Genomic DNA, 27,061 nt, shown 5'->3' with positions numbered 1-27,061 from the left:
TAAGCTTGCCCCACAGCTGTCACACCACCAATACATATCACACACACATACCAAACTCACATACTACATGGATCACATAGGGGGTGACCCTCTAAGTTACCATGCAAACCAGGACACTGGGACAGCAGGCCCAAATCCTATCCCTAACCTGCTCTCCATACATGCAGAGCACATGTACATCTAGTACCTATGACACACATAGGGCCCACATGTGTTAATCACATGAAATACATCAGGAATATATACCACCATAGCACACACACACAAGCTCACCAAAAACAGCCTGCAGAACATGCACGTGGAGAAGTTGCCAGCCTGTGCCCCTCCCTGCCTCCACGGTCCACACACACACTCCTCTAAATGCCCACAAAGACCTCCCCCAACACCCAACATAGGTTTTCCCAGAAGTTTAGAGGCAATTTTTTTGGCACTTAAAAATGACAAGGTTTGGGTTGAATGTGGTGGCTCATGCCTGTGATCCCAGCACTTTGGGAGGCCAAGGCAGGTGGATCACCTGAGATCAAGAGTTCGAGACCAGCCTGGCCAACATGGTGAAACCCCGTCTCTACTTTCAGTAAGTTAGCCAGGCCTGGTGGTGTGTGCCTCCCAGCTACTCAGGAGGCTGAGGCAGGAGAATCGCTTGAACCTGGGGGGCGGTGGTTGCAGTGAGCCGAGATCATGCCACTTTACTCCAGCCTGGGCAAAAGAGTGAAACTCCATGTAAAAAAAAAAAAAAAAAAAGCCAAGTTTTTGTTTTTTGTTTTTGTTTTGTTTTGTTTTTTAGGACTATGGACATCATGAAACCTAACATAGATTGATTAGGGTCATATGCTGTCAATGATTGCCCAGAAACCCCTGAAGACTGAGGCCCAGGATTTGCAGGGAAGCTTCATTCTGTTCTCAGAGGGAGTAGGTCCCAGCAGACCTGTAAGAGATGCTCTGAATCCCTGTGGCCATAACCATCCTCACCCCCAGCCCCTCAGGAACCACAGAGCTCTGGACAGGGCTCAGCCCCAGGGAAGCAGGGAGAGATGAGGCCAGGCACAGGGAATCAAAGCTGCAGCAGGAAGCTCCTTCCTTCTAAATAAGGGCAGAGACCTGCCTGGATGTGGGATGCTGATAGCGTCTGAGGTCAGCAGCAGCAGCAGCAGCAGCACCAGCACCAGCACCACCACCACCACCACCATCAGCATCATCATCATCATCATCATCAAACCAGCTTTCTCTCATTCAAAGGATATACATTATTAAATACTAACTCACTCCCACTGCCTGTTATTCCACCATCTTAGCTTTATACCGTAAAGTCTTGAAACCTTTTGTACTTCAGGAGCTTCCTAACAACATAAGATACAAATGCCCCCTAAGAGTTCCCACCATAAGCCCCCATAAGCCATTTCTGCCTTCATTGTCAACATACATTTAACAACAAATGGGTAGGACAGGAGATTATGAAATTACACATCACAGGCACCTGGTACCAAGCCTGGCACATTGCATGGGCTCAGGACATTTGAGTCCCCATCACTTCCAACCTGTGTGCAGTCAAGGCAGCCTGGTCTAGGGGAGAGAACTTGGGCTTTGGAATCAGTTGCCCCTTCCTTTTCCCATGCTGTGACCTGGGGCAAATCGACCTCTCTAGCCTTGGTTTGCAAACCCTCTCTAGGATAGTTCTCTCTCTAGGAAGGGAATTCTCTCCCTGCAGCGCTGTTATAGAACAAAAGGAGATAAGAGAAAAAAAAGGTGCCTGGCACAAGCCTGTCACCAAGGCGGGGGGGAGGGGGCGTGAAAAATATGGAGTTTCCTTTCTCCTGTCGTCAGCACTAGGGATGTGTGGGTCTACCCTAAGCCACAGGGCCAGCCCTGTCTGGAGGGGTGAATGGGTGTGGTCAGTGGTGAGCACCAGGGTCCTGCTCCCCACTCCCTCCAGGTGCTGGCCATCATGCATATACTGTGCAAATATCTCAGAGATTTTAGATTTTGGGTCTCGTAATAAGGTACAAATACCTCTCATGAGTTTGCTCCATAAGTCCATATTAGCCAGTAATGCCTTCTCTAAACTCAGTACAGAATCTCAGGAAAGAGAATGGTTAGAAAAGGAGAAGGGGCTACAGGTAGCACAAGAGCATCAATACAGAGAAGAAAAGAAACTGCTCCACGAGAACTGCAGCTGAGTCCCTAGGAGCACCCTGGATGACTCAGCCAGTAAGTAGCATGGCCTCAACTTGATCTAAAACACCTTTTCTTGGCCACATGGACCACCTCTTGGGTCTCTCTGAATTTTTTTTTTTTTTTTTTTTTTTGAGATGGAGTCTCACTTTGTCACCCAAGCTGGAGTGCAGTGGGGCAATTTTGGCTCACTACAATCTCCGCCTCCCGGGTTTAACCTATTCTCGTGCCTCAGCCTCCCAAGTTTAAGCTATTCTTGTGCCTCAGCCTCCCAAGTAGCTGGGATTACAGGTGCCTGCCACCACGCTCAACTAATTTTTGTATTTTTAGTAGAAACAGGTTTTCACCATGTTAGCCAGTCTGGTCTCAAACTCCTGACCTCAAGCAGTCCACCTGCCTCAGCCTCCCAAAGTGCTGGGATTACAGGCATGAGTCACTGCACCCAGCCAGATCTCTCTGAAATGTTTTGGTGTCTGTTTGGGAACTGTTGGAAGGTGTCTGTGCTCCTCCAAAGAGGCCCCTTGAGATGTCAGAGCCATATCACATATTTGTGCAAATTAGAATAAGTTACCCCTTTCTCAAGACATTCTACTGACATCTGCCAGAAAACTGATGTAATACATACACAAATCTATAATGACTGTCATTTGAATAAAACCTCTAGAGTTGTGCAGTGCACACCCTACACAACTGCACAGAGTAACCTCAGATCACTGGCAGCCTATTCATTTTTGACAGACATAAGTGAGAGTGAATATTACAGGGGCTTCCAGTCCTAACCTTTTTCCTCCTTCCACCTGCATGGGAGCCAGACAGAATGACTCAGCCCCACAGGCTGTGGACACTTCTCCCTCAGCATAGGAAGGCAGGGTCAGGGATGGATATGACAAGTGGCCTCCAAGTCTCTTTCTCATCCCGGTGGCTCTCTGTTCCTCATACCTTATGCAGAGTTTCTTTTCCCCAACATGCACCTGCTGTCAGTTGCTGCTTTATCAGTGACGCGCTAATTAGGTCCAGCGAGGTTTGCTCTGCGTTGGAGAGGCTGCCGTGGCTGGCATTTGGACAAGCTATTCTGTTTGCCTTGTGGGCCACGTGTCACTCTTTCTCCCTAGGAAATTACAAATGAGGCTCCCCACTTGGGAGTCCCACTGTCCTAGCGCTTAGAGTTGGGAGTGGGGTGTGACTGACAAGGGTGAGCAGGAGAGTGCAGCAGCCCAGGGCTGGCATTCTGCTTGACAAGAAGCAGGCACTTGCTTGGCAAGGGGCTTTGTAAATAGTAAAGCATGCAACTCTTGTGTGCTACTGGCATGGATGCGGCATTGGACACCAAAAGCAGTCCCCATTAGTAGCTCCGGAACTCCAGGAATGAAGAAGCAACCAGAGCCACTACAGGCTGCCTGCAGAACCCATGGAAGTAGGGCGGGACTACCCTGTACCTCTTTCATGCCACAGCCTCATTTTATGCCCCACCCCGTCTAACCGGTAGACATTACTGACAAGCTCTGTTCCACTCCCTGTGTATCCCCTGACCTAGCACAGTGTCTGACACATACTGGCACTTAAGAAACATTTCCTGAATGTCTGAATAATTCAACCCATGTGTACTGAACACAAATGACTCAATCCTTATCCTCATGGAACTTGCAATCAAGTAAATGAGAGCTAAATTTTTAAAATGATTATTTCACTACAACTGTGGTAAGTGACACAAAGGAGCAGTAACAAGGAAACCTGCCCTGGAAGTGGGAGGGCTGGGGGAGAGTTAAAGAGTGAGGGCTGGGGGCGTTGGCTCACGCCTGTAATCCCAGCACTTTGAGAGGCTGAGGCAGGTGAATCACCAGGTCAAGAGTTGGAGACCAGCCTGACCAACATGGTGAAACCCCGTCTCTACTAAAAATACAAAAATTAGTCAGGTGTGGTGGCATACGCCTGTAATGCCAGCTACTCAGGAGGCTGAGGCAGGAGAATCACTTGAACCCGGGAGGTGGAGGTTGCTGTGAGCCGAGATCGCGACATTGGACTCCAGCCTGGGTGACAGAGCGAGACTCTGTCTCAAAAAAAAAAAAAAATGGGAGATGAAAGGGACCTTAGGTCTCATCTAGTCTAGTGTAATGGTTAGCAAGACCCAGGGCCTATCACAGTGCCTTGCTTGTCATAGATGCTCAAGAAACACAGATTGAATGAATGAATGAGGAAGTCATCTTGGGCTAGTGCTTTTGCCTCACTTGAACCTATGTACTCTGTCCCCAGGTCCAGGACCCATTCTTGCCTTGAGGCATCCTACCCCACCTACTCCTCCAACAAAAGGATAGCTGAGCCAGGCCAACTTCCTTGATTGCTGGTCCCAGAGTGATCTCTGCTGAGCTCCCACAGGCTGGCAGGCTCATGCCACCTTGGCCTGGATCTAGAGAACTCAGTTCCACTCCATTTACACTGCCTCCTACCCACAGAGCGTATTTAAGGGGACTAGAAGACAAACTCACACAATTGCCTCCCTCTTTTGTGTGAGGGAGGGTCAGCCACTTTCCATCCTCCTCCAATTACTCCAAAAAATACTCATTAACCTCCTGTCCATTGCAAGGAAAGCAGATGATCAACATGAGAAGCTCAGCTGTTGATTAATTTTCCCAAACAGGGCCAAACTACAAAGCAGCATATTGCAGGGGAGAAAATTCAATAAACAATGTTTGAAACAAATTTAATAGAACATATAACTCATTACCCACCGGGGTCTGGGCCTGTGCCGTCACGTTATGCATGGAGGCAGGTGGAAGGTAGAGGAGCGATTTGCATCTTTAGTGGGACCAGCGTCGAGGGTTTGTTAGTAGTGCTTTCAAATCAAGTTCAAGATGTTAATAGCCAATACTACATCTAAAATTAACAGGCCTTTGGATGGGAGGAAGGGTTCACATTCATTCTGCATTCACAGAACAAAGACGCTGAGCAGGACTGGCAGGCATCCCCAGCAGAAGCATGGGGACCTGCCCTGTGGGTGGTGTGGACTGGGGAGATGGGGATAGATGAAGATAGAAAGACACCCAGGCATCAACTTCCAGGTGCTAAGAAAGGGTCAGAGCATCTAGGCCTTGGTGGGTGGTGCTCCCTCAAGATCAGGGCCATGTCCTCTGGATGTCTTGCTCTGTGCTTAGGTGGCAAGCGCACTTTCCATATCAACAGGGATGGCACAGGCCAACCCAGAATTCCCACATTTGGGCTGTTAGCATCCTGTGACCCAAATGAGAGCTAGGAGATTTGAGTTCCAAATGACTGTTCACCTTGCATTGGCTGTGTGATCTTGGGCAAGTCACTTTCCCTTTTTTGGCCTCAGTTTCCTCACCTATAAAACAAGGCAGCTGGACCAGGTGATTCCCAGTGTCCCTTTCAGCTCTAGCATTATGGGCTATCTACCCACTATTAGGACAGTTGTGTGACCAGGCTGAGGCCATGCATTAGCAGAGCAGGTAGACCACAGCTGGTAGTATTCTTAGAGGCCCAAGAGGGCTCCCCATCTCTGGCCCTCCTTCCTACCATTCCTCACACCTTTGGGTTAAGACCCCCAGTCCGGGCAAGAAGGTACTCAGAGTCACAGCTAAAGGGCCCTTAGAGATGACATAGCCAGTGGTTCCCAGCTGGACACTTGTAAAGGCTGCAGCAGGTTGTCAAGAGCAGTTTGGTACATTTCACAAAACCTACGGGAAATCCTGTATTACCTGTGATGAAGCTAACTGAAACACCAAGGTTTTTCTTTTGCTTTTAATTAGAATTAAATTAACTCTATGTGATATCCCTGGTTAGTGTGTGCTGATCAGAAGCTCTGATTGGTCATAGGTGACATCATAGGAATATCTAGATCATGATTGGTGGACAGGAGGCTGCCACTAGAGTCACATGGCATGTGGTCACTGGCCAAATTGTACTTGTCCAATATATGACTGGCCTTGGACACCAGCCCAGAGTGACTGCAATGTCTTTCAAATGGAGAGGGCTTTGTAGGGAGAGAATACTAAAAAGGGTCCTTAGTGGTGAAAAGTTGGGGAGACTGGTTTCAATAGCCTCAGATGATTGATAAAGAAACCAAGGCCTGTACGTTATCTTGCATTAACATGAGTCTATTGGAAGAGAAGATAGACTACTTCCAGCAGGAATTCCGGATGGTGATTTTAGGGGAACAACCTCAATAAAGGACCTTAGGGGACAGGCCTCGCTGGGGGAGTGGGCAGAGTTGCTAGGCTAAGCAAAGCACATGACATGCCAAATGCAAACTCCCCAGCTCACAACCCTGGCTCTCATCCTGGCCTTTTCTCCAGTGTGTGACAAGATCAACTGACATGAACTGAGGGCTGGTTTGGGTCAGGCTCTAGGCTGGAGGAGGCAGGTGTAGACAGCACAACCCTTGCAGCCAGTTCCCTGGGAGCAGTGGCCTGCAAGTCTCAGCTCTGCCTTGTGGGCCCACTTTGGCTCATAGTGGATTTGATCATCTCTAATGTCTGTTCAGCTCAGAAGGTCTTGTCTCTCAGAGTGGATGCTCTAGAGGCCAACTGGATAATTTTTGCCTGTGCTTCTCACTCCCTGGTAGGCAGAGTTGGGCAGGGGGTGATGGGATGAGGCATGGAAGCATAGACCAGATCTCCTGGCTTTCCTTTCTCACAAGAGCCCCATGGAGGCTCAGAGTCAGTGTGTTAGTGTGGGGCCCATCCTTAGACTAGACAATATTCTGTTGCCTGTGTGTGATGAGAACCACAGAACCCAGCCTACCAGGGCCCCTCACTCACATATTATTTACAAAATTCCCATACTCTGCCAGGTACTGGGGAACCCAGACAGGTAAGGCCCCTCTTCTCATGAAGCTTCTAGTCTCTCTGGGAGAGGCAGAGAGTAAATAAGTGGACAAAGAAACATACCTGGATGTAGGCATGAGTATACCTGTGTGGGTACTGCCTGGGAGACGCCCAAGGCCAGAGACTGGGTCCCAGTCTCTTCTGTGCCCTTGGAGCCTGCAACATGGCTAGCTCAGAGTTGGCCCTTACTCAGCAAACATTTGCTGAATTGCCTGGCATACAAGAGAAAGCATATGGAAAGTGCCCAGTCCTTCTGCTCCTGTCCACAGTAGAAGCCAGCATGTACACACAAACATCTCATTTCAATTAAACATTTATCGAGGATCCATTATGTACCAGCAGGGGCCCAAGCTCTGAGAATCTAGACATGAATGCAATCAGATCCATCCCCACGGAGCTCACAGGCCTGAGGTGGAGGGAGGCACTGAGCCAACCACAACCCTCCGGTGCTAGGATGATGGTTGCTATGTATGCACCCAATTCCCACCAGGGCTGGAAAGGAGTGTCAGGGAAGACACCTAGGAGAAAATGTACGCAGACATACCCAAGGCAAACACCCACAGAAACACGCAGATGTATACACTGACTGCCTGAGCACGTGTAGACATCAATGCTGACCCATGTAGACTTGGGTCCCAGACAGACCATCATGATTAAGGCTTGTTTGTTAGTGGTCCCTCAAATCAAAAAGGTATCACTACACCTTGGGCCAGGGGATACGCCGGGGTGGGCAGAGCTGATAGTCTAATCTGAGATAGGCTCATGATTGGCTTGCTATGAACATCAATCACCAGAGACTGGCCAGTCAATTATACACCAGGCCTCACCCTCAGATCAGAGGCTAGAAGTTAGGGAATTTGACAAAAAAAACTTTAACAGTTAGTGTAATACTTGTGCTTGTTGAGGTGTTAGAACCCGGTATGCATTGGTACTGAGGCCAGGGGGCCGGGACAGTGAGGTGGAAGAGCAGAGTGCTCGAAGTTAGCTGTGCCAAGGTTACATTCCTTCAGGGCAGAGCTGTGCACTTTAGAAACTGTCTGATTCCCATTTGGACTTTTTGCTATTAGGAGCTGACTGGAAAAAAAACACAAAGAGTTTCTTCTCTTCTCCCACTCAACAACAATCAACACAGAAGACTTCTGTGACCAGATGTGTGGGGATTTATCCCCAGCAGCAAGCAATCAATCAATTCTGCAGCAGACATCAGCTGGGTGCCCTTCAATTCAATTCTGACACTATCTATCTGGAGATAGCATCAGATCCCACAGGTGGAGGGCTCAGGCCCCAACACTGCTCACCCTCCTGCCTTCAGATGCCAGTCAAAAGCTCCAGGCTGTTTTGCCTGTCTTTTTTTTTTTTTTTTTTTTTCTTGAGATGGAGTCTCGCTCTGTCGCCCAGGCTGGAGTGCAGTGGTGTGACCTCGGCTCACTGCAATCTCCACCTCCCGGGTTCAAGCAATTCCCCTGCCTCAGCCTCCCAAGTAGCTGGGACTACAGGTGCGCACCACCACGCCCAGCTAATTTTTTTGTATTTTAGTAGAGACAGGGTTTCACCATGTTGGCCAGGATGGTCTCAATCTCCTGACATCGTGATCCGCCTGCCTCAGCCTCCCAAAGTACTGGGATTACAGGCGTGAACCATCGCTCCCGGCCTTGCCTATGCTTCTAACTGATGGGCTATAAATCGGGGTTCCTGCAACTCCCTCCTTGGGTTCAATTAACTTGCTAGAGAGGTTCACAGAATTCAGGGAAACACATTTACCAGTTTATTATAAAGTATATTACAAAGGATATGGATGAAAAGATGCAGAGGGCAAGACATGTGGGAAGGGGTATGGAGCTTCCATGCCCTCTCCAGGTGCACAATCTTCCCAGAACCTCCATATGTTCAGCTATCTAGAAGTTTTCCAAACCCTGTCCTTTAGGGTTTTTATGGAGACTTCGTTACATGGGAATCATTGATTACATTGCTGGCCTTTGGTGATCAACTTAAACTTCAGCCCCTCTTCCTTATAGCTTCCCCCTTCAGCGGGTGGGGCTGTAAGTCCCAACTTTCTAATCCTGCCTTGGTCTTTCTGGTGACCAGCCCCCATCCTGAAGCAGCCATCAGTCATTAGCATAGAAAACGACCTCACTTTTGGCCAGGTGCAGTGGCTCACACCTGTAATCCCAGCACTTTGGGAGGCTGAGGTGGGTGGATCACCTGAGGTCAGGAGTTCAAGACCAGCCTGACCAACATGGAGAAACCCCATCTCTACTAAAAATACAAAAATTATCTGGGTTTGGTGGCATATGCCTGTAATCCCAGCTACCGGGAGGCTGAGGCAGGAGAATCGCTTGAACCCGGGAGGTGGAGGTGGAGGTTGCGGTGAGCCAAGATCGTGCCACTGCACTCCAGCCTGGGCAACAACAATGAAACTCTGACTCAAAAAAAAAAAACCTCACTTTGGAGATTCTAAGGATTCCAGGAGTTGCTTGGCAGGAAACTGGATGAAGACCTAATATATATTTCACAATATCAGAGGAACTGACAAATGCAAAGTGTTTGGAACAGTGGCCCTCAGGGAGTGGTCATTCCGTCCTCCAAGACCATACCTGTAGTGTGTGGTGATAAATGTTCCAGCCTGTGTCAGCTGTGAGGGGGAACAGGGAGCCAGCCCAGACACGGTGATAAAAAGGTAAACGAGGTATTCTTTCCCTAAGAGATGCTGTATCTTTGCACTAATAGCTTGTATAGTGCTTTCTACCCATCAGGCACTATTCTAACTGCTAAACAAATAATAACTAATTTAATCCTCTTAATCCTATGAGAAGGGGACATTTTAATTCCCATTTAACAGATGTGGGAACTGAGGCTCAGGGGATTTAGTAAATTGCCTATGGTCACACGGTGAATAAGCTGTGGAAGCAGGATGGTACCAGAGTCCACCCTCTGATCCCTCACCCCTGCTGCCTTTCAGGATGGAAGATCTGGTTGTTTCTCCTTAACCTTCACTGGCACTAACACACCAGGGGTCCTGGATAAACCACTGCCCCTCTCTGAGTCTCCCTTTTCTTCTCTGGGAAGCAGAAAGCCATCTCAGCCCGGTGGCCTCCCAGGACTGTCGCAAAGACCAGGCATAGGCTTCTCTGGGAGGAAACTGACACAGCATTGTGGGGAGCAGATGTGTCGAGCTTGGCTCCCTGCATCCTGTCCCATGGATCACGGCCAGGGCAGGAGGCCTCTCTGAGCCCCATCAGCAGACCTGCAACAGGGCTCACAGGCAACCTGAGGCCTTGCAGGGAGATCAGGGTTGGGGACACTAATGAGGACGCTGGGAGAGAAACCCCTTCTCTCTGATAGCAGATTCATGCAGAGAAAGGCACACGCTGTGCCCACAGTCTGCACCCAGGCCAAGGCCCTCAGAGGTCAGATTCATATGTGCTATTTATCATCTTGGAGAAATTGGAGTTTTCTGGGTAATGGGAAAGCTGACAGACTCCAGCTGGTCAGGCCTGCTGGGGACTGGTGGGGGAAAGAGCAGGAACCGTGGGGCCTTCGGGGAAGGACTCCACACTCCCTGCCCCCAAGGGCGAGACAGAAGCAGAAAAGGGCTGGAGAGGAGCCTCTCCATGGCAAAGACCCGCACCCTCGGTTCTCTCTGTGGCCCACATGGGAGTGAAGCCAGATGCCTGGACCCTTAGAGTTGAGAAGGGAGCTCCTTTATGCCAAGCCTGTCATTTCAGAGATGCGGGAACTGAGACTCAGAGACGGGCAGTACATATCCGGTGTCACACAGCTAGTGCGGCCCAGACAAGCTCTGGTCTCCCAGCCTAGACAAATTTATTATCAGGATTCCCACGGAAAGCTTAGGTGTAAGGCCTGAGACGCTGGCTGGAGACACTCCCTAGGGGCTGGAGGTGGGAATTCAACATCCAGTGACCACTTGCTCCAGCATAGACAGCCCCACAGTAGGTTCCTAAGTGGGGAAGCATGTCCTGGGGGACTCAGGGAAGAAAGCCCGAACTCCCTCCCCTGGCATTCTAGACTCCCAGCCTCCCTTTTACCTATCTCCTTCACTCCTCCCTTCAGCCACCCCTAGAGCATTCCCAGCTCATACTCCTCTGCACTCTTGTCCGCAACCCTCTTCCCACCTGGATCCCCTTTATCCCACTCTTCTCTGATTAAATGCTCCCACCCCTCAAGGCCTCTGAAGCCTCCATTCCTGGTCTCCCTACCCTGTAACTTGCCCCTTGTCCAAATTCCTTACTGGAGCTAACAGCGTACCCACTTACCACTAGAGTGGACACCCAGATTCACCCTTCAGGACAGAAGCACTCATTCTTCCCCAGCTGCCAGAAAGTTAGTGGCTCCCAGGTGAGGCCCTCTATAAACATCGCCCTCCAAGTCAGCCAACTCACCTGAGGAGAGAGTCATGGCCCCTTCCCCCATCCCAGTGGATGGCCAGTGATTGATGGAGGCATAAAGGATCTCCCTCTCTTTCCCCCATGTGGGACAACTCCAGGGGTCATCTCAGCTTCAGAGCTTCCTGCCAGATCAGCAGAAGTTACTGTAACTGTGCCTTGGTTCAACTTTTCCTCAGCCTCGACCGCCTCCCTTATCCCTTATCGGGATTATTCTCAAGAGCTCACTAATCTCTATCTCAGAATGTTTTCCAGGGTAGCCAGTTTAGGATCCCCAGTAATGTAATGGTTAAGCAGCCAGCCTGGGTTCCAACAAGGAGCAACTGGGTTTAGTTCGGTGACCTTGGCAGAGTTAAGTAACTTCTCCATGCAGTTATCTGTTAGGTGAGAATAATCCTGAGGCAGTAGCTTCTATCTCCTGTGAGTGCTGTGACAATTAAATGAGACAGTGTGTGTGGTACATGATATTGAGAAAGGACTCAATATGCATTAGCTATCATTTACATTTAACTTCTCTGAGGCTCAGGCAAATGCAGATAGGATATTACTACTCGTGTCATGGGGTTATGGGTGAGAAATAAGATTGGGAGACAACGGGTTAGACTTGGTGCTGCTTCGACCTAATACAGACTTTGGAGTCAAGGTCCCTGGTGGCTTTACCCACCCTAGAGTTGTGGTCTGGAGGCCTGACCCCTCCAATAACTGAGAAGAGTTATATTAGTTTTCCATTGCTGCTGTAAAAAATCACAATTTAGTGGCTTCAAACAGCACAAATTTATTATCTGACAGTCCTGAAGGTCAGAAGTCTGGCATGGGTTTCATGAGGCTGAAGCCAAGGTGCCGGCAGGCCATGTTCCTTCCTGGAAGCTTTAGGAGGGGGTCTATTTCCTGCTCACTCACAGTGTGGACAGAATTCAGTTCCTCTGGTTGCAGGACTGAGGCCCTCATTTTCTTGGTAGCTGTAAAAGAGCTGTTGATCCCAGATTCTAGAGGCCACTGCATTCCTCAGCTTGTGGCCCCTTCCTCCATCTTCAAAGTCAGCACAAGCGGGTGGAGGGCTCCTCATGGTGTATCTCTCTGACCTACCTTCTTTGGTCATCTTTTACTCTTAAGGACTCGTGATTATATTGAGCCCACCTGGATAACCCCTGAACCCCTGACATTCTCCCCATCTCCAGGTCCTTAATCACACCGGCAAAGTCCCTTTTTGCCATGTAAGGTAACGTATTCACAGATCCCAGGGATTAGGACATGGACATGTTGGGGGCAGCAGGGGTCATTATCCTGCCTACCACAGCCATCCAACGTGGAGCAACCTTTGATCCAAAGTTCACCCCCTCCCTTTCCAGGGAGAGGTCTGTGCCATTTCCTGTGCAGCAGGGACCTACGGCCCCAACTGCTCGTCCATCTGTAGCTGTAACAATGGTGGCACCTGCTCCCCAGTAGATGGCTCCTGTACCTGCAAGGAAGGTAATGTGCCCTCTCCCCCAAGCCCATCCCCCACATATGAGCACACTCCCCAGGTGGTGCTGCCAGCTGAGGGGTCTCAGGTAGGGCTGCCCCAACCCCACCCACATGCAAGATCAGGGAGCCTATACTGGTTGGGTTCCAGGCAAGAAAATCCATGCCAGGAATTTCAATGGCAGGAATGTAATGAGGGGATTCATTGCAATGTTGTTCGAAGAGCTGAAGAGCACACAGGGAAAGTGTGCAACCCAGACACATTAACATCTGCGGGAGAAGCTGTTATCACTCCTAGGGTTGGAGGGACAAAAGAAAGAATTCCCAGAGCCTGGGAGTGAGAGCCACCTGGTGAGAGCTGGGACATGGAGAGAGGGGCTGCACCACCACCTGAGGCCCCAGGCAGAGAAAGAGGGAGAGGACACACCTGTCTCTCCTGCTCCCGCTCTCCAGTCTGTGGGCAGGTCTCCCACAGGCAGCCCAGCTGGGAGCCAGCTGAGGGGGAGCCTGGGATGTGCAGCCTGCAGGGGTCAGCCCCCACCACGAACAGGGAAGGGAAGAAATGGTGTGGTAGGCAAAGAGGCCAGTGACCAGCCTAAGAATGGAGAATCAGCCATCCCTCAAACAGAGGGCCCTGAGATAAGCTGCCAGACTCCACTCTGGGCAGAGACAGCACTCCCCACCCAAGCTGGTGCCTGTTCCAGGTAGGATCATCTGCCTGCAGCACAAACAGTGAGCACCCGGAGGCAGGAGACCTGGGTTCTAGCCCCAGCTCTCCTAACAGCTCTGTTGTATTTCTGAACTGTGTGTGGAATGTGTGTTCTAACCCAGCCCTCAGTGGTTTGGGTGGGATGCTGTGTGCAGAGCTGGGGGGAGTGGGCAAAAAGACACACTGGACCTGGATGGAGAAGTGACAGTCCCTTTCCCTCCCCTCAGGGTGGCAGGGCCTGGACTGCACCCTGCCATGTCCCAGTGGGACGTGGGGCCTGAACTGCAACGAGAGCTGCACCTGTGCCAATGGGGCAGCCTGCAGCCCCATAGACGGCTCCTGCTCCTGCACCCCTGGCTGGCTGGGAGACACCTGTGAGCTGCCTTGCCCGGTGAGTGCCAGGGTGGGGAGGGACAGGTTGGGCTCAGCATCCCCTCACGCCCTTTCCCTGGTGTTAGTTTGTCCACAAGAGTGCACAGAGAAGAGCACTAAGCTAGGTGATGGGACACTTGGATTTAGGTCACAGTCCTAGTCCTAACCTCTCCGTGGCTATTTTACTACTTTGGCCCTCATCCCTCTTGTCTATAAAATGGCAAATACTTGGCAGATGTGGTGACATGGCATCACTTTTCCCGTGCTGCTCTTGGTAAACATTATTGACTCTGGCACTCGAGCTCAAATGCAGCTTCAGATTCCTTCACAACCCAATGCTACAAGACAGCCCTTACTAATACATGAGAGTTGTCATTCATTGGTAGATAATGTCTAAGCTTCCTTCTGGTTCCAACAGTCTGTACTTTTATGATCAGAGTGTGTGGTGACTAAAGCAAGCACTGTTCAATAATAACCACCCAGACTTAATTACTGGATCTTATAGGTCTGAGATACAAATAAGTTAAACTCACTGATATTATATTGCTGGATGAGCAATGCAGTCCTTAATGAGCAATTTGGAGTCCTGCAATCTTGGGTTCAAATCTTGGCTTTGTCACAACCTTTGTTACCTTGAGCATGTTACTTCACCTCTCTAACCTTGATTCTCATCTTTAAAGTGGGAATATAATGGAATCATATCATGGAATTGCTGTGAGGATTAAGAAAATTTAGGTATATGAGGCTCTTGATACCTGATGAGCATATAAGAATTGGTGATTACCTTCTTCCCCAGCAACAGAGAATAAATCATAGTCATTCCTCACAGGTGATCAATGTGTTAACAATTTGCAAAGTGCACCTTCGTTTACAATTTTAGTTAATGATCATTACAGGCCTTTGAGCTTGACCACTGAAAAGCAGAGCAGGAGTATCACCTCCCTCCCAACCTCATACTCCTGTTAATGCAGCCAAATAATTCTTCAGAGTGTCTTCATGGCTGTGTTGATCCCCACTTACAAAACGTGTCCCCATTGTGCCCCAGCCCCAGTCTCCCTGCATCCCTGTGGGGTTCTGGCTCAGTTTTGTCATCAAGATCCAGTACATCTCACTGGACCCTCCAAAAGTAAAAATTAAAGAAAAGATCCACAGAAGTACACAAACCTCTGGAAGTTTGGGTCTGATCATTTTTCTCTCCCTGTCTTCTCCACAGGATGGCACATTTGGGCTGAACTGCAGTGAACACTGTGACTGCAGCCATGCTGATGGATGTGACCCCGTCACAGGCCACTGCTGCTGCCTGGCTGGATGGACAGGTAACCTTCCCTTGCTGTGCCACCACCCAGGTACTGTGAAACTGGGTTCTTGGTATTCTACTTCTCTTGACCATTCTTTCTTCTTCAGTACCTCTCTTCTTGATCCCTGAGTATGCATCTTTCCCTTTATCTGCTCTGGGTTCCAGTTCTCCATTCCATTTAATTCAAGTAAGTATTTATTGAACATCTATTAGGTATAAGCTCTGTCCAAGGCGCTGGGGTCACTCCAGTAGGTCAAAAGCTGACATATGGTGGGTGTAAGTGCTCAATCTAGGGAATATGATGGAGAAGGGGACAAGGGCCTTTCTCCTTAGTCCAGTCTCAGAATCCTGGTCCTTATATCTATCCTGTCAGCCTGCCTCCTAAATACGAGGTGAATCCATCTACTTCTCTCCATCCCACTGCCACCACACAGTCTGCTGGGCACCATCCCGCATCTGGCACTGCCTTGGCCTCCGCTCTTGCCCAGCTGCATTCATTCTGCACCTGGTGGCCAGAGTCAACTTTTCAAACCCAGATCTGCCATTTCAGTCCCTGTTCAGAATGCCTCAATGGCTTCCCACGACTCTTACATAAAATTTTAAATCCTTACCATGGCCCAGGGCCCACGGGATCTGGCTCTGCCTGACTCCTCCACCTCACTCTGTTCACTTTGTGGCTCACTACATTCCAGCCACCAGGGCCACAGTCTACTTCTTCAGGAAGCCAACCACCTTCCTGACTCCAGGCCTTTGTACATGCCATTCCCTCTGCCTGGATCATTCCTTCCCCTTTTCACCTGATAACTCCTTGTCTACCAGATTTCAATGTAAAGCTTTCTTCCTCTGGGAAGGCACTTCCCCTGCTACAATACCCACCCCCAACCTGACCAAGATAAAAGCATCCCCTTTATTAATTCTTCTACTCTACACTTTTCCTATTGTGGTACTTAAATCAGAGTTCAATGACAACTATGGTAACTGTTTATTATCTGCCTCCCTAATGTGGCCATCAGCTCTATGGAGGCATCTGCCTTATTCACCATCGTATCCACTGCCTGCCACACACTGAGATATGGATAACACGGTAGTTAAGAACCCAGCTCTGGAGCCAGACTGCTGGGGTTTATGACCTTGGGCATGTCATTTAACCTTTCAGGGCCTGAACTCTCCATCCATAAAATACAGATAATTATCCTTGCAACTACAGGGTTGTTTTGAAGCTTAAATGGGTTACTACCTATAAAGGGCTAACAGTGCCTGGCACATAGTAAGTGCTCAATAAAAGCAGGCCATGAATACAGGAAGTGCTTAATAAGCATTTCAGGAGTGAACCTACTAGCCAGTCCCGAGGTGATGAGCAGCAAAGAGAAAGAAATATAGTCATTTCTGGCAGTATAGGTTCTCAGATAAATAATTAACACCAGGTTGCTGCACAGCCTGTGTTCATAACCAGAAAGTTTCTAAGCAGCCAAGAGCCAGGGACATTGCTTCCTCTGCAGTATCTCCAGCCTGGCTTCCCCTGCCCTGCTGGCTCCTGCCCCTCAGTAAAGAATAAGGCTCTACCCTGGTCACTGGCACCCTAGAATCTCAGCAGGAGCCAAGTGGAAATCAACTTTAATTTTTCATTGCCTTAATTTTGAGTGAGCCGATTAAGATTTTAACGACATCTAGTGCTTAAAAATTGTCTTTGGTGAACAACCTTTCAGCAAGGCCTCTGCTGTTCTAAACCTAATTTCCCCAAATGTGGTCCTGAAGTCTTTTCAAAGAAGTGATTGATGTCCTGAGGTTTGTCATGCAGAAGGGGGCCAATGAGGGACAGAGATGGGCCTCCCACTGAGCCCTCCCCACTCACCTCTGCCTCAAGAAAAATCCGTGCCTAACTTCCCAGTCCCTGGCACACTGCTCATTCCTTGGCTCGGCACAGGTTTGGGGCTGCCCTGAGCTGTGCATGTGTCTCGCCTTAACCCTCATAAGCCATAGGCTTACTGACAACTGGCATTTTGTCTTATTCATCTTGCCCTGCACATAATATGTGCTTATTAAATGTTTACTGAAATAAACTGGAAGAAGTTGGCCTGTAACCATTCATGATTTTTCCCCTTAAAGTGGTGGAGGCTTTAAAGATTATCTCCACCAACCTTCTCATGCCACAGGTAAGTAAAAGGAGTTGTCTGGGGTCTCAGGACATTATGGCCAATAGGATGAGAGACTCAGGATTGTATCTTAAGGGGGAACCATTTATTCAATCAACTAGCATTTATTGACTCAAGCAATTACCAAGCCTTTATATTGGCAGCTACCTTGTGCCCAGCACCATGCCAGACTCAGCAGTAAATGGTAAAAAGCAACAGTTTCTGAGTACCTACTGTGTGCCAAACACTGTGCTGGGCACCAAAGATGCAAAAATGACCAAGATGGCATCCTGTCCATGAGGAGCACCTAGGTAAGCAAAGTCAGAAGTGTCAGTAAGCCATGGTACCTGTCTTCAAATTGCTGGCAGGGGAGACAGGACTCGTGTATGAAGCTTTCAAGTAACAGGTAGAGACAAAGCTGTATGCTTCTGATTATCAAAGAGATGCTTGTCTCCCTGGGCAGAAATCCAAGAAGGCTTCCTGGAGAAGGAGGGCCCTAAACAGACCCTGAAGGATATGGGCTGCTGAGTGGCTACTGGCTTCATTGCATGAACTAGAGATCAACATGTATGGATTCCTAGCCTAGGTTTACCCACCAATATAGATGTGGGGGTGGGGAAGAGTCCTGAAAAATAAAGCAAGGGGATTCCCTAGAGTAAGAAAGGAAAGGACCTCTGAGGGGGACTATCCCTATCCAACTGCTGGGAAAACTGGGGCCCAGGAAGGTAACTGAAGCTGCTTCTTCAGAAACTATAGCTGGGAGCCTCCCACAAGGCCAAGGCCAGCCCCTTTGATCATATCAGTAAGTCGCTTCTGGAACTGGACATTCCATATGGGGAAATCCTTGACCCTTCTTTCCACTTAGATCCCATGTCTTAAGCTCCAAGAAGGTCTTGGGACATATAAGAACCACAAACAGGAGCGCCACTCCCACAGAAACAGGCCCAGAATATAATAACTGCCAAGTCCTAGAACCCAGTGGGACTTTGCGGCCACCTTCAGTCTGAGAATAAACATGGTACACTCATGGTTCTCCATCTCCATAAATGAGGACCCCTTTTGACATGAAAACACTAAGGATTCCACAATGAGAGTAGCTATACTTTTAATAGCCATTGGCTGGGATAAACACAATAGCAACCAGCTGCCACGAATTCAGTGGTGCTTTCACATACACTCTGTTTTATGAACACAGTAATACCTATAGTTTTAGGAAAGAGCAGTGTCTACGTGTGACACACGTGCCTTGGTCAGCTGGCAAAGAGTGCTTGGTGTGCAGTGGAATTGGAGGCCCTGTGGGCAGTAAAGCTCCACCTCAGTGCAAGGAACAGCTTTGTTCCTAGGCCTGTGGTCTGAATCCTGGGTTTCCAACAACCATAGGCAAAAGAAATCCTAGGCCAGCGTAGTGGCTCACAACTGTAATCCCAGCACTTTGGGAGGCTGAGGTGGGCGGATCACTTGAGACCAGGAGTTTAAGACCAGCCTGGCCAACATGGAGGAACCCCATCTCTACTAAAAATACAAAAGTTAGCCAGCTGTGGTGGTGGCTCATACCTGTAATCCCAGCTACTCGGGAGGCTGAGGCAGAATTGCTTGAACCCGGGATGCAGAGGTTGCCATGAGCCGAGATCACACCACTGCACTCCCACCTGGGTGACACAGTGAGACCCTGTCTCCAAAAAAAAAAAAAAAAAAAAAAGCCTTATGGCAGATCACAGCTTTTGTTATGCCCAGGAAAAGGAGAAACTTGAAGATGGATCCAAAACCTTGAACAGTTTTATGGTTTCCACTTTCCCAAGCTCCCTCTAGTCAATCTATGATGCCTGTCCAGGGTTCACCTCTTGGGCACCTGAACCACCACTGGGAGAGACCCCCGTCAATGGGTAAAATATGGCAAATATGGCTGCCAGATCCCATTCTCTGGGGAGGAAACCACTTGCCCCCCCCCCCCACCCAACCCACACCCCACCTACCCACCCACAACCATTTCCCAGAGAGTGGCATCTGAAGCCTCTACCCTGCTGCAAAACTGAGACATTACAGGGAGGGAGCACAGATGGTGGGCTAGACTGAGGAACAGGAGGATGAGTAAAGCCTGTTGCATCCCCCTCCCTCCCCTCTCCTCACCAGCCCAGGTGGTCTTGTACAATTCCAGTCTGCCTCTAAATTGGTCCCACGCTCTCCTGCTGCTGCTAGGGCTGGCTCTGTTCACTGGGCATGAGTGTCTTTCTCCTTTCTTTCTCTTTCCCACAATCACTGTCCTTATAACAAGGCAGACATGATTTTTCAGCTAATTCTGCCCCTCTCTGAGCCTCTGATATTCACCTTCTGAAGCCAAGCCAATCTCCTGGGCTCACATGTTCCATTTCCCTAATATATGTCAGACTGGAAGCCTTTCTGCCTGGGAAGAAAACCTACCCCAGAGCTGGGGCATCCAGCCTCAGGCCTTTTAAAATTCCTTCTTCACCTTCAGGCTGTAGGGAACCTAACACACATTTCCTCTACCTGAGCCCAAAAAGACTATTATAGACTTTGTTTCTTTTTCTTATTGAGAAATTCCATCCATTCCCCCGTAAGCCTCTGTCAAACTGAGGGTCATTACATCAAATTGTTGGGTTACAACTAGCATTTTAAAAGCTGAAATCGAATACATCATAGTACAGAGAAAACATCACAGTCCATCATACATAGTGACAGTAAATGTAATTTTTGCAAAGCACTGGTTTCTATTGTATGTGTGCATGAATGATACACATACTGCACTGAGGAGTCTGGTCAGAAGAATCTGAAAAGATCCTACCTACTCTCTGAGCCCCTCCCTGGGTGGGTTGGCAGGGACCCAGCAGCACCAGTGGCTCCTGGGCTAACATGTGTGGGCATATGGCTCACTCCCAGCTGGCACTTACTTGCCCACAGTTGGTTTCTCCCGGTCCTGTTCTTGGATGCCATACAGAAGAGGCCCTTGTGATCTGGTCCCTTCTTACTCCCACAATCTCATCTCTTGCCGTACCCCATTTTGCACTTTGTGGTTCAGCCACACTCGCTATTTGTAATTTCTTTCAAGACATGATTCTTTCTTCTGCCTCCTGCTCTTTGTACATATAATTTCATTTGCTTGGTCAATTCCTCCTCGACTTTTAGAACTCTGGACATTTCTTCTTCCTGAAAATCCTCCATGACCAGCCAAGCCTCAGCCGGGTTTCTCCTCTACATTCCTGGATGCACTACGCTTGCCTCCACCTCTTCATACTGCACTGTCCCCCTTCCCTCCATCCTTCCCTTCACCCTCACCTCTCTTACCACTGACCTGAGTCTGCCTCTGGCCCACAGGCATCCGCTGTGACAGCACGTGTCCACCTGGCCGCTGGGGCCCCAACTGCTCTGTCTCCTGCAGCTGTGAGAATGGAGGCTCCTGCTCTCCAGAGGATGGGAGCTGCGAGTGTGCCCCTGGCTTCCGAGGACCCTTATGCCAGAGAAGTAAGGCTAATCCCCTGACCCCGAAGAGTTCAGAGGGCTCATCCTCCCTAGCCCTCTCCAGTTGGAACTAGCCATGGCCTGAGAGAGGCTGGGCTCTTGAATCAGCCCCCATCTCTTCCTTCCCTCTAGTCTCCTCTCTCTCTGCAGTTCTGTCCCCAGGTTTGGGGCCCAGCCCAGCTACTCAGTGGAAACAGGGCCACACCACAGCTCTTCTCTGCAGAAAGGGATGCGCCCTCCAAGATGTGGGAAGGATGCAGGTCTCCCCATGTTTCTGAGAAGTGTGGAACAGGAAGGGTAGCTAGGCTGGCTGGGGTCTCTTGGGCTGCTGACCACCATCTTCCCTTCACCCTCAGTCTGCCCCCCTGGGTTCTATGGCCACGGCTGCGCCCAGCCATGCCCCCTCTGTGTGCACAGCAGTGGGCCCTGCCACCACATCAGCGGCATCTGTGAGTGCCTCCCAGGATTCTCTGGAGCTCTCTGCAACCAAGGTACTGTCTCCAGTGGGAAGGTGAGAGGTTCTGGGAGGAAAGTGGCAGGGAAGGAAGGGCTTGGGGATTTTCATCATACGCTGTGGAGGTAGCTCCTTCCCTCTTCAGGACTTGGGCTGCCTTTATGAGAATTGAGCCCCACATGGCATGAGACCAAGGCCCTAATGCAGTTAACAGGCTCAGAGAAGTGAAATGATTTGTCTGTGATTTCGCAGCTAGCAAGTGGCAGAAACAAATTCTGATTCCAACATGCATGCTAAAGGGATGAAAAGTGAAACAAGCATAGAGATCTGCATCAGAAGTGGCACCATGTGCTCTGTGCCAAGTGCCAAGGGTAAAGGCAGAGAATGCTGTGGGAGTGCAGAGGAGCTGGCTCTGGCTTTGGCTGGAGATGGCAACTTCCAAGCCCTTCTCCCCATCATATTCAGGCCACCATCCCTAATCCCTCCCCACATGCTTTCCTGACTTGACCTCAGAATCCTTCACAATACTGACTCCAAGAACTGCTACCACTCAGCAGGAGTTGAAAAGAGATATAAAGCTTATTTGCATTGGTGTTCTGCCCTACCAGCTCTTTGTGGGGGAAAAACCCTGATCTGTAACATCTGCAGATTTTTAAAATATAAATATTCCTACCATGGCTGATTTCAAGGTACCAATGGTTTAACATCATTCACAAAATTCCCAAATATTGAACAACTGGTGAGAAGGTAGGAGCTGCCTCCACACATCATTGCCTATTGCCATCCCTGGCTTTCTTAGGACAAGACAGTGTGGATTTGGGGGAAGGCTCCATGGACCATGCAGGACTTCAGCTGGGCTTTAACTTGAAAGGTGGAAAAGGAAGAAAAGCATTCTGTGTAGAGGAAGCAGCTTGGGCAAAGCACAGAGACATGGGCATGCTACAGGGAACAGCTGATGGATATGGTAGCTGGGGGTGGGAAATGGGGCTCAGAAGTTAGGCTGGGGCCTTCAGAACAGGTTTGAACACAAGGTTACAGAACTTGCATTCTAACCTGAAAGGAGTGAAGAGAGCTTAGGATAAGTTAAATTTAGGGCTAAAAGCAACTTCAAGGTCATCTATGCAAGAAATCTCATCTGGACTCTGCTTAAATACTTCTGTTGACTAAGAGCTCACTACCTCCCAGGGGAACCCATTCTTTTGGAAGAATAATCACTGCTGAGCTGGGCTATTTTTGCAAGTGTGTGGGCTGTTAATATGTATGAGTAGAAAGTTTACTACATGATGCTTTGAGGTCATGAGAAGTTTGAGCCCCAGGGAAACATATGTGACAGTTTCATTTACTTGCAGCCCTCCTAGGATGGTTTAATCATAACCTGACATGTCGAGGTTTACTTATTAAACATAGGAGACTAGGCCATCAATACGGATAGTCTAGCTCTAAATTAGGACCCATGCAGCCTGAGGAGTAACTCTCAGATGCTGCGTTGTCTGATTTATCGCCCACTGGCCTAATGAGTATTTCCCACATATAGATCTAATAGAGTTTGCTATTAATGGCAACTGCCCTGGTTAAGTCTCAAACCTTGTAAAAAATTGAACTGACACTTTCTAATGACTGGCTTTCCAGCAAGTGACAAATTACAGACACTGCTTATGCAGAATCATTAAACATAGATTAAATATAACCAGATGTTTTCTTTTCACCAGCCCCTCTTCTGTCCACTGCCCCTCTCTTTGCCTTACTCTTGATCCAGCTAAGAAGTCAACCAATTAATGGATTAGATTGATCGTATTAGCAGTTCTGTGGGTAAATTTGTTGGCCTCATGTATGTGAGAAAGACTTCAAAGATAAGACTGTCTTGTTAGAGAAGCTCAGAGTTCATTTTGGGGGTAGGGTAGGGGGAGCAGCTCTGGCACCCTACTCCCCACAGAGGGCCAGGACTTGGGGATGGGTTCCCCAAATCAAGAACCTCCCAGAGGTACGAAAGAAGAGGCTGGGCAGCCTGCTTTTCAAAAAGCTGGAGCCTGAGCTGCAAACAGGTGAGATGCATGTCACCCTCTTGGCACTGGAACTTCCTGGAAGGGAGCTAAGGTTTCTGCCAGGGGAAGCACAGGGCCCCAAATCAGCCAGCCTGCCACAGCTACTAACCATGGTCCTAGGACAGTCGGTGAGGGTTCCCATTCCCACCTCAAAGATGAGGAAACAGAGAGTTTGCTCAAAGGCACTTAGCCAGCAAGCGGTACAACTTCCTAGTTGTGTGACCTTGGGCAAGTTACTTAACCTGCCTCAGTTTCTCATCTACAAAGCAGAGTTAATGATAAGGCATAATAATGAGACTATATAATAGTATTCCAAGAGTAAGTGAACCAAATACAGGCATACCTTGTTTTATTGTGCTTCACGGAAACTGCATGTTGCTTGTTGTTTTTTTTTGTTTGTTTGTTTTGTTTTTTTTTTAACAAATTAAAGGTTTGGCCGGGTGCAGTGGTTCACATCTGTAATCCCAGCACTTTGGGAGGCCAAGGCTTGAGGTCAGGAGTTCGAGACCAGCCTGGCCAACATGGTGAAACCCTGTCTCTACTAAAAATACAAAAATTAGCCAGACATGGTAGCACGTGCCTATCTGGGGAGGCTAAGGCAGGAGAATCGCTTGAACCTGGGAGGAAGAGGTTGCAGTAAGCCGAGATTGCACCACTGCACTCCAGCCTGGGCAACGTAGCGAGACTCCGTCTCGAAGCAAAAAAAACAAAGGTTTGTGGCAACCCTGCCTTAAGCAAGCCCTGTCGGTGCCATGTTTCCAACACCATGTGTACACTTCATGTCTGTGTCAGCATTTTTTTTTGCAACAAAGTGTTTTTTAATCAAGGCATGTACATCGTTTTTTAGACATAAGGCTATTGCACACTTAATAGACTACAGTATAATGTAAACATAACTTTTGTATGCTCTGGGAAACCAAAACATTTGTGTGACTTGCTTTATTGCAATATTCACTTGCAGTGGTCTGGAACCAAACCCACATCTCTGAGGTATGCCTGTATTTGTGAAGCATATTGAACAGTATCTGGTGCATTTAAGTGTCATGTGTATGTTTGTTGAATACATAAAGAAAACTTAGACCTAAATCCAAGGCTTTGGACTGGAGAGTCTGGTCCACCATGCTGCCTGTTATTATTTGTCTCAACTACCAATCATGTCCAGGAGAGGCACTGAGTAGATTCAGATCCTAGCCACTAGCCCCACAGTCTGGCTGGGGAAGAACTACCAATATGAGGCAATGTGGTATAAAGCAGAGGGTTTCAGCCCAAGATGTGAGAGACCTGGGCCCTGGGGAAGTCATCTATCTTCAAGAATCAACACCTTCCCATCATCCTCTGTGCTGCTCTCCAGGATCGACTTTATTTTGTGGCGATGGGGAACCCACTGAGGCTCTCTGAGCAGGACATAGGAGTGCCATGAAGAAAGCTGTGCTTTAGAGAGCTCAAGCTGTAGGAAGCAGGTGGGGGATGAACTGCACAGGGAAACAAAAGGTTAAATGCTCAATGAATACTCAAACCTAGTCCTAAAAGAGCTTTGCAGCCTGACTCAGGAAACCAGCTCTTCCTCCAGGGACCAAGGAGTGACTCCTCCAGGAAGGTCTGTGACAAAAATCCTCCAAGTCACTCAAATTGGAAATACCAGTGGTGGAGAGGGCCTTGTGAACTCAGGAGGGCTTTCCTGAAGAAGATGTTGAGCTGAGAGGCTTGAGCAACAGGTCAGAGGAAAGAGGCAGGCAGGGACAGACATTCAGGGCTGGTCCTCTAACAGTCAAACCGCAGGCAGGCCTGCCACATGGCATTTGTCCCTCTCTGTCCAGCTGTACACATTCTCTACCCTCGTGGTTGTGGAATCCGTGATGTTGGTGAAAGTGGTAATAGAAAGCAGAAGGCTGTGGAACAGTACAGGGAGCACTGGACTGTGAGTCCAGAAGTATAGTGCTCAGCCTCCCACTTCTCATCTGTGAGACCTAAGTCAGGTGATTCTACCTCCATGGGCCTCAGTCTGTTCTTAAAGGCAATCATAATAGAGCCTTCTGAAGAATGCAGCTGTAGGCATGAGAGGGGCAACTCATTTATGTGCAAATGGAGAAGGGTGATGAGGGTACCAAGGCGGGTATGGTTTCCATCCAGATCCATGACCCCCGGGTGATCATGGCTGTGGCTTGGGAACTTCTAGGGATGAGGCTGTGGGTGGGGGTCAGAGGAACACAGGTGGGAGGATGGGTGCCAGGCTGCCCTGTGCCCACAGTGTGTCCTGGAGGATACTTTGGGCAGGACTGTGCCCAGCTCTGCTCCTGTGCCAACAACGGGACCTGCAGCCCTATCGATGGCTCCTGCCAGTGCTTTCCTGGATGGATTGGCAAGGACTGCTCACAGGGTAAGCTGCTGCCACCTGGGAATGCCCCTACATGGGGCCAGGCCCAAAAATTCTCCCTTTGTTGCCCAAAACCTCTCTGTCCTGGTGCCTCCACTTCCAGGGATGAAATCTCCTTCTGCATGTAGGAATGAGCCCCATTTAGCTCTATAGCTAACATGATGGATTATTAGGATTGATCATTGGTATTAACTGCTGGTATCAAAGGTATTGATATTGTTGATAGTACCATTAATGCTATGAATTCTGAGACTTAACACTCCATTAGCACCTGCGCAAGGAGCAGCCCCTGAGTTTGAATGGGGAAGAGGTGGGGCAACAGCATGCTCGAGTTTGGGAGTAGGGAAGTGAGATGAGGCCAGGGCAGCCACCTCAGGAGGGTGCAGTGCCCTCTGGGTGGCCCATGCGAATGATGTCCTTGAGGCTGTCCATGTAAAGTGCATGATCTGATGTGAAGGGAACAGCCCCTCTCCAGAAGCCCCCAAACTAAGGACAGAGACCCTGTGGAGCTCCTTGTCTGATGGGTGAGACCTAGCCAGTACCCTTGGGGAGGGCCTAGTTAGATGGCTGAGGGAATTTCCATTCTGATGAGGAGACATAGGCTCCATCATCAGGAGCTCACCAAGAGAAGAGAGCTCCTGCCCTAGGAAAGTCCCCATTCTCATGGGGAAGCACACACAGTACATACACGGTAAACCACAGTGTTTACCCACATGCTCCAAATCAGTCCCCTGAGAGGGGAGGCTCAGGGGCCCTCAGAGTCCTGCTGAGTCAGTCATCAAAGACTTGGAGAGTGAGCAGAGAATCTGGGCTTAATGGGAATCCTGGGTAACTAAGCCAAGAAGTAAGTGCAGGAATTCTGGGAACAGTGCATGAAGCCCCTAAAAGCCAGGAAATGTCAGCTAGGTCCATCTTGGCATCTTGGCTCTGACGTGTACTCCCCCTTCTTCTCCCTCTCCATCTGCCCCTCTCTGCCTTCCCCTCACCCTCTGCATTTCACCGACATCCCAGCTTGCCCACCCGAGTTCTGGGGCCCCGCCTGCTTCCACGCATGCAGCTGCCACAACGGGGCGAGCTGCAGCGCCGAGGACGGGGCCTGCCACTGCACCCCTGGCTGGACTGGACTCTTCTGCACACAGCGTAAGCCCCACCTCCTGGCCTCCCAGCCACTTAGAATACCATGCTGCGGCCTACTGGCCACTGTGGGCATTGTCCAGACCAGCAGGGAGGGAGCAAGGCAGGCGGCCCCAGGACTCGTACCTGACTCCTACCCCATAAGAACTGAGGAGCTCTGCAGGGGCAGCTCCAGACCTGACTGGATTCAGGGGATTGACAA

The 27,061-nt window shown here is 49.3% G+C and overlaps 1 protein-coding gene across 8 annotated transcripts in view; it reads left to right on the top strand.

Annotated features, from left to right (window-relative positions):
• Positions 1-27,061, top strand: part of MEGF11 (multiple EGF like domains 11) — a 374,950-nt gene that overhangs the window by 328,280 nt on the left and 19,609 nt on the right. For 6 of the 8 annotated variants that reach the window (XM_024232600.3, XM_054532818.2, XM_054532821.2 and 3 more), the window contains 7 exons: positions 12,760-12,880; positions 13,808-13,971; positions 15,166-15,268; positions 20,712-20,858; positions 21,212-21,346; positions 25,600-25,728; positions 26,737-26,865. In XM_024232600.3, coding sequence (XP_024088368.2) covers positions 12,760-12,880; positions 13,808-13,971; positions 15,166-15,268; positions 20,712-20,858; positions 21,212-21,346; positions 25,600-25,728; positions 26,737-26,865 — 928 coding nt within the window. The remainder of the gene's footprint in view (positions 1-12,759; positions 12,881-13,807; positions 13,972-15,165; positions 15,269-20,711; positions 20,859-21,211; positions 21,347-25,599; positions 25,729-26,736; positions 26,866-27,061) is intronic. The other 2 variants (XM_054532820.2, XM_063716174.1) reach the window with 1 other exon arrangement.

The sequence above is a fragment of the Pongo abelii genome, chromosome 16, assembly GCF_028885655.2.
Source record: "Pongo abelii isolate AG06213 chromosome 16, NHGRI_mPonAbe1-v2.0_pri, whole genome shotgun sequence".
Lineage (NCBI taxonomy): Eukaryota > Metazoa > Chordata > Mammalia > Primates > Hominidae > Pongo > Pongo abelii.
Note: the sequence above shows the minus strand (reverse complement) of the source record. Positions and strands in the feature narration are given on the sequence as shown.